General features: G+C 40.6%; 1 protein-coding gene across 3 annotated transcripts in view; it reads right to left on the reverse strand.

Annotated features, from left to right (window-relative positions):
• Positions 1-8,141, reverse strand: part of siz (Brefeldin-resistant Arf-GEF family protein schizo) — a 26,807-nt gene continuing 18,666 nt past the window's right edge. For 2 of the 3 annotated variants that reach the window (XR_001847742.1, XR_001847743.1), the window contains exons 4-8: positions 5,053-5,588; positions 2,820-4,129; positions 1,933-2,758; positions 1,223-1,867; positions 1-850 (exon numbers count right to left, since the gene is read on the reverse strand). Coding sequence is in view for 1 of the 3 variants with exons in the window: in XM_017617926.1 (XP_017473415.1) it covers positions 1,030-1,155; positions 1,500-1,867; positions 1,933-2,758; positions 2,820-4,129; positions 5,053-5,588 (3,166 nt within the window). In the remaining 2 variants the exon portion in view is untranslated. Of the gene's footprint in view, positions 1,156-1,222; positions 1,868-1,932; positions 2,759-2,819; positions 4,130-5,052; positions 5,589-8,141 lie in introns of all 3 variants that reach the window. The other variant, XM_017617926.1, reaches the window with a different exon arrangement.

Raw genomic sequence — 8,141 nt, forward strand, 5'->3', positions numbered from 1 at the left:
GCAAGTCTACTTAGGCTCAGACGGTTTTTGTCGACCTGTGTAAAGGTAGCTTTAACAAGTTCTAATGCAGGATTTCTACTGGCCAATGTTTTGACAAATTTACGAAGTTATGCATTCCAAAAAGTAATTTTAAACGTCTTATGATATTCCTGAAATGCCAAACATTTCTTCGTGATTTCTGTCATTGCAGCGCTTAATTTTTAGTAAAGTTTGCGAGACTGAAAAACTCGGCACTGGTTTTGGGGTGTAATGCCAATACTTTTGTGAGACATGTTCTTTAACGATTTTTCACCAACAAATTTATTTCTTTATATATTATTTTATATTTTATATTTCTTTATTTTTTAATCAGAAGCGACATTTATTTTTCGAATGCTAATGTTTTGCCACCATTTTCATTGGAAACCCGGAAAAGGCCATTGCTATCGATCAAAATAACGCACAATCTTATTTTATTATAGGAAGCAATTGGCATTGAAAAATAAAGGGTTAAAATATGTTAATTAAAAATGTAAGTTATTCAATTTGTAAATCATTAATTTACTTTATTGACAATTATGTTTATTTACATATTTTTAATTACAATCAAAATTATTTCAAGCGCCTAAAATTTACTAAAACTATCAAAAACTTAAGGTTCTCAACCAAAAAGTAAATATTTGTTATTGATTTTGTGACCGCATTTGTTAGTGGCTTGTCACATCTTAAATTAAATGCATCCAAGGCATCATTCGGAATAAGAAGAGCTCAAACTAGACTCTTATAAAAGTGATATACTTTTCTTGCCATAGAAAATACTTGAAAATATTTGCTAAAATCCAATATTTACAAAGAAAATAATGTAACAAAAAGGTTTTCACCTTCAAAACCCATTTTTTAAGAAAAAGGCAATAGTTTTTAACTTTCCTGGCGCTGTTTCCTAGCTGTGTTAAGATACTCCCTTTAAATTGCAGTAAATTTTGCTCTTCCCCTACAGTTCGCTTACATACATTTTCTACAGCTTCCCTCCCCCTCATACTGTTTCTTTCTTTACACTTCAGTAGAACGCCCACTTTCATCAGAACGCGACGATTTGCGCTCGCGCCCGCTACTCGGCATGCGTCCTGTTATTGAGCCCTGCATAACTGCATGTGCTTGTTGCTGCTGCTGCTGCTGCTGTTGTTGTTGTTGTATGTGCTGCAAATGCTGTTGTTGCTGTTGCGCTGCTAATTGTTGCTGCATNGAGGTTTTCACCTTCAAAAACCATTTTTTAAGAAAAAGGCAAATCGTTTTAAACTTTCCTGGCGCTGTTTCCTAGCTGTGTTAAGATACTCCCTTTAAATTGCAGTAAAATTTGCTCTTCCCCTACAGTTCGCTTACATACATTTTCTACAGCTTCCCTCCCTCTCATACTGTTTCATTCTTTACACTTCAGTAGAACGCCCACTTTCATCGGAACGCGACGATTTTCGCTCGCGCCCGCTACTCGGCATGCGTCCTGTTATTGAGCCCTGCATAACTGCATGTGCTTGTTGCTGCTGCTGTTGTTGTTGTTGCATGTGCTGCAAATGCTGTTGTTGCTGTTGCGCTGCTAATTGTTGCTGCATAAGTATTGCGTGCGGTTGACTGACAAAACCTGCTGCCGCGTGAGCATACGAGCCGACAGCATTGGGATAAACCATAGCAGCGCTTACATTACCCCCCATTGCCACGGCGGCGCCAGCGGGTAGATTGAAACGCATTTTAGCTGCTGCTGCATTGGCGGCTGCTGCAATAACGGCGGCGTTCTCGCGTGAAGCGCTGCTTGTGGTGGTCGATTGAAAGGAAATAGACATGCCGCTATCCAGGGAACCGACGCTGCCACGACGCTGTGGCTTCTCGTTGCCAACTGAGGAGGGGAAATTAATTTGATTAGTTCATTAAGTGATTTAAAGAGGAAAGGTGAAAACTTACATTGCTCATGCATATCGAGTAGACTGTTGCTGAGCGCGCTACGTTTCAGCTGCTGCGCGGCATCGTTTGCATTCGGTGCTAGCTCGCCAGCTGGTGTGGACTGATATGCTCCCACTTCTACGTCAGCTACGCCACTATCACGGTTCTCAGAACTCCCGGCTGTACGATTGCGCGCCGATTTCTGCCGCTCTAGCTCGGCTTCGATGCGCAACGCCTCCATCTCGTCCATTTCGCTAATGGACTCCTTTAAATCTTCGGCGAATTTGCAACGATCGTGTTCGTTACGCGCATTAAAAGTGATCAGTATTTTGCCGTCGACTTTTTGTGAGAGTTGTATACAAAATGGATAGTTGGGCACATCGAGCAGCGTAACTACCATGCCGCATAGTGGGAAACTGTTGCGGAAAGTATAGGTCACGGAGGACTTTTTCTTGCTGAATATTTTGGTAATCACCAGCAGATCGTTGAAGAGGAAAACTTCACGTTGATGTACGCCAGGGCGTTCCTTCTTATTTACGTCGGGTATTTCATAGAGGCGGCAATAGCAGACCAAGCGTCGATGTGGCAACGCCAAGTTGGGTTTCTTACCCACAATAGTGGCCTGCACTTTCATTACTTGTGTGACATGGTCACTGCCTGGCTTAAATTCGTTAGCCTTCACGCGCTCGTAAATGCCAGCGAGCATGTCCTTCTCAATATCATGGCAGTCATCAATGCCGCGTAAATTCTTTATGAAGTCCTCCACGCGCATACGGCGCTCCGGTTTCAAATTGGGTGTATGCAAGTCGGTGTTTAGCATAATGATGGCAAAGGCCAGCACGAAGATCTGTAAAGTGTAAAATGTTAATATTAAATACAAATTTGAATTGTGAATACTCTCCACTTACCGTATCGGAGGACCTCAGTCGGCCGACTATATCCTGGTTACACTGGCAGAAGCGTTGTGAGAACACCTCCATTAGCCGTTCAATTTTCTGCGCCTCGCCTGGCATGCGGAAGTAAGCTTGGAATTTGCGTAACGCTACATCGACCTGCATGCCAGATAGGTCCAACTCCAATGCGAAACAGTTCAACACCGCCATGTTAAATTGATTCTGCAAGTTTCCTAAATACTCTCCAATCATTTGCCGCGACAAGCCCTTGCGCGAGATGAGAAAGCGCGCTACGCCCTGAGGTGTGTTCTCAAGGAAACCTCGCCGTATCAAATATGTGATGCCCTTCTCCGGCTTCTTGTTGAACAAATTCAAACCGACGCGATACTGTCGCTTGCGTATCGTTTCTGAAACCTTGTAGTTCTGCAAAGGCGCCGCCGCATTCAAGTGATGATCCTGCTGTTGATCGTGCTGTTCGTACTGCGCTGCAGTCGTATGCGAAGACACAGCATGATCATCCGCTGTATTGGCTGCGCCAACCACTCCCACAACGCCTGAGGCGCCACCTACACCACCTGTTACAATGCCAGCGGTTGAGTGTGCGAGGCTAAATGTGACCGTCGGGGCTGACGAGTCACCGCTGTGCACGAACTGTTGTGAGCTCGACAGCGCCGTGTTACGCTTCCACGTTTGCGGCGAATTCGAACGATCCGAACCAATATCACTGTTAACTGCAATTCGATCGGCTGATGTAACGCTCGAATCACTACCCGAACTTTGCACAGACGTGAGACTGCCATTCTCGGCGCTCTTACAAAGCCCATTCGAACGCAACAACGAGGGTGGTGGCGGCGGAGTTTGGCGCATCATTAGCATGTGTTGGTGTTGTTGCTGGGCGGCCAAATGCTGCGCATGCTGCTGTGCTGCTATGGAGGAGGTGCGTTTCGGTACCTCGGGTGGGACCTTCTTGCGCTCGGCTGAGGTGCTGCCAGGGGCGCCTTTTGGTCGCATATAAATTTGAGCCGCCGAATAGTAGGGGGTATGGGGCGACGTGCCACTGGCTACGCTGGCAACACTCGCCCACGAGGTATTCAACGAGCTTCCGTCCAAATGTGAATTGTTCGCCGAGCTGCCGTAACTGGCGTCGTGTGGTGGCACATGATAGTAATGGGTGGCCAGATGTTGGCTGCCATAGAAATGTGGCTCTGTGGCGTGTAGTAGATTTACATGTGGATGCGTAGATCCGGATGAACCTAGCGTGCCGGAAGATGTCGAAGAGGCAGAAGAGCCACCGCCGCCGCCGCCAATGGGAACCGAGGAGGCACCTAAAAGAGGTGAGAAAAGAGAGAAGTCAGAAGGTTTGTTTGGAAAGAAATGTATTAACAAAAAAAGAGGAGACTAATTAAATCGAGGCCAATAAGATAAAATGAAATAAAACAATAAAACCAAATTAAATGACAGGGGAAACTCTGGCTAGAGATTCAAAATGAAAAAAAAATTAGCTGCTTTTTGTTCATTTGTAATTCAAATTACTGAAAATCGGACTTTAGACTAAAAATGTAAGAAACTACAGTGAAATCTCGATATAACGAAGTTCAAATGGCGCAACAAATGCTTCGTTACATATACCCGTATAGTTTAGTTACATGTATTTATAGAATATCAAAACTTCAATACAAGGAAAAATACAAAATTTTTGAAAAAATTCGTCATAAATAAAGTTAAGCATTTTTTTAACGGGACTCTAACCGTGAACATAATCAGATTTTGTTATGTAGAGGCTTTTGAGGTAACACTTCGTTATAAACAGGCTTTTGCTAACGGGATCTTAACTGTCAATATATTCCGAAGGCTTTCATGCTCAAAATTTCTTCCTTATATCTATGGAGCACTTTTGTATGGAAAATATCTCAACAACGAGGTTTTCTCAAGGGACTCGCAAAAAATTGGTTATGTTGAGTTCTTCGTTATATCGAGATTTCACTGTAACCTGAATAATGAATAATAAAAAAAGAAATTAAGATCAATAAAAAAAAATATATATAAATAAAGAAATAAAAGATTCCAATCAACAAAAGTAGATCCCTTTTCTATTGAATTACAACTTCGCGCAAATCGATTTACGAAGCCGAAGTTCCGACAAAACGGTTATTAAAAAAAAAGAAAACAAAAATTTTATTGCAAACCTCAAAGTTTTCAATTTTTCTCCAAAGTTTCACAACTTTTACTTCGAGAGCGAACAACTCACCTGATTGACTGCGCGGTATAGGGCTGCCATCCTGCTGGCGGCGCTCGCGCATCGATAGCGAACGCGTGGGTGGTGTGCGCGCTGACATGGCATTTGACGAAACAATAGGCACAGCTGGAACGCCTACGCTGCCCGGTGGCCCAGCCAAGATGGTAACACGCGGCTGTTGTTGGTTGACGGCATACGGTGAAGTAGAGCCCTGTATTTGTGTCTGCTGCTGCTGCTGTTGTTGCTGCTGTTGCTGTATCATATCCAGCTGAGATTCAGTTGCACTTCCATATGCCGAGGACAATGATGAATTGGAGGCAGGACCATCTTCGGTCCCACCACCACCACCGCCAGACACTATTAATACACGACGACTTAGACGCTTCTCAGCTTTGGCCATTGCGGTAATTGAGGCGAATTTTTTCACCATCATATAGTGGCGAAAGGCGCGTTGTATCGTTACGGCAGCATTACGTGCTCGCACGCCACCGTACTTACGCTCCAATAGTTCAATTTGTTTCTCCAACAAATCTTGTGAGAGCTCGTATCTGTAAGGCCAAAGTAGAAGAAAAGAGAATAGAGGAAATATTATTTAGTTACAATAGTACGATGTATGTCAGTGCGACATGGAAACATAGAAATGCCTGAAGTGGCATTGCATAATATGCAATTGTGTAAATATTTTTTGTTTCTAATTCTTTTCAAATATGCAAATACACCTACTTACAAGCATATGCATACATGTAGCGCATGTATTGATAAATATGTAAATTTGAAAAAGCGCTCAGAAAATTAAAAATCGTTTGCAAATAACTACAAATATTGGCCAATACCACGTAGCACTTTATTTCAATGGCTGATATGTACGTATGAAGCTTGTTGGCCAATTGTTAGATGCCGCCTTTGTTGACCAACACAGCACTGCAGTATGTATCGAACGAACACTTTTTTTTTTGCTGAAACTGACAAGCCAACAATAGGGCTCTAGAAACTTTTGGTACTGAGTACAAGTTAAAAATGAAAATTTGCAATTTAACTTTTGTACGCGTCACAAAACGTATGCTGACGTACACCGACAGAGCGATAATGGCAGCACAAACAAAATGGGAACAAAAAATGTGCAAATGCCTTGCAGGAAAAAAATAAAGTAATGAAGCCTATTGCTGGTTGAGGGACTTGCACAAAAAATATTTAATCGAATCCTTAACAAATAACGCTAAGCACGACATCTGTATTCAGAGTGAACTGCAATGTAAAGCTACGTTGGCAAAATGAAGCTTTTATCAAATGACCGGCTAGTGTGTTTGACCGAGCTGCTCCTTAAAAATTTGGCGGCGTGCTTTTTCAGAAAGTCTTTTTTAGATGTTGCTCGAACCCTCGAATCGAACAGTATTATAGTTTTGGGAGATAGAGCACTTCGTGCTTAAGACCTATTGTAGACCCGAAACGGATTAATAACCAGTACCGGATAGAAATTTTTCCGATGTGATTTCCCTGAGCTTCTTTTTTTGTTTGGCCAAGCTAGAGAGTGTCCTTTTCCTATGCCGCAGAAAGGCTCTAAGCCAATAAATGCGTCACAGAACTCAGATAAATCAAATTCGATTAGTCAGACTAGTAGGGCGATTCAGGCAACTGCCTTTTAACTCACCACAGCCTTTCTAATTAAAAGATCTGCAGACGAGGGTATTTGGTTTGCCTTTTAGCAATAAGTTTTCTAAAATGTCAATTAAATAAAAAACCCTTTTTTTAAAACGATAAAAAATAAAAATTTAAAAAATAAATAAAATAAGTTTCTAAAAATTAAATTAATTCTTTTGAAAACAATAAAATCTAAAAATGAAAAGAATATTAAATTAAAAAAGAAAAAATTTAAATCAATAGAAAATACATAAAATGCGTTTCTAAAATTTAAATGAAATGAAAAAAATATATTTTTTTCTTTTTTAAATAAAATTTAAAAGTAAAAAAAAATACGCTCTCTGAGTACCTCGGCTCACTCGAACTGCACGCCTGTGCTTTGCTCACATTGCGACTGTTGGAGAAGCGTCAGAAAAATGACATATGTACATCGCCATTTGGAACATGCTCAAGTGCTTTCTGTTAAAAGAGCTTTTCACCATGAAAGTTGGTCGAATTTTCGTGGAGAATGGACAACATTTCTTAAACTGTCTTGCCTACTGTCTTTCATTTGTCCTGCAAAAGACTAGCAACTATCTTAGCCAAAATTGTCCTGTTAGGGTGTTCAGCTTTTTACGGAATTTCGTTACTAGTTTTAATGTTACCTGCTGAGTTTAGCGCTCAACGAAATGCTTAACGATAGGAAGGGAAGTCGGTACATATGTACATATATAGACGCTAAGAATTTAAGTAGGTTAAATAGTTTTCCTACAGGCCTCTCAGGTAAGTGTCTTTTCGCACATTTGTGTGAAGTTTTGTTACTTGTTTACACTTTGCTTGTGCGCGTTGCGATAAGATAAACACTTTTGTTCAAAAAAAGCATATCTTATCAAAGTGTATCGTAGCAATGTCATTCTTACAGCAATACTCGTATACGGTTGCTTGTAAGGAATTTTAATATTATACATAAATATTTACGAAAATACTCGTAAGTACATATATATGGATCAACCAATATTAATTAAGCAAAAGAGAAAAAAAGGAAAACAACCAAAATAAAAGTTATATCTAAAAATGGCTAGCACAAATTAAAACAACTATCACTAACTAAATGCNTATCGCACCACAACAGACCAATTGACGCAACATGGTTAAATTGTTTGCTCTTCAAATATTCGTCGAAGATTAATTCTTATATATAAGCCATAGTGAGACATGAAGATATTAGCAAACAGGCGTGCAATACAGGGTTAGCCAATCTACATTTCTTTTTAACCGACTTCCAAAAAAGGAGGAGGTTATCAGTTCATCGGAATATTTTTATATTTTTATTTTTTTATATTTTTTTATGTATGTTACCGCATAACTTTGGACCACGTCAACCGATTTCGATAATTCTCTTTGTATCGGAAAGGTAGTGTCTCAGAGGTGGTCTAGTTAAAGATCCGATCAGTGGATCATGAGACAAATATATATATATATAT

The sequence above is a fragment of the Rhagoletis zephyria genome, unplaced genomic scaffold (genome assembly GCF_001687245.7).
Source record: "Rhagoletis zephyria isolate East Lansing unplaced genomic scaffold, Rhagoletis_zephyria_1.1 Rzeph_scaffold_01521, whole genome shotgun sequence".
NCBI lineage: Eukaryota > Metazoa > Arthropoda > Insecta > Diptera > Tephritidae > Rhagoletis > Rhagoletis zephyria.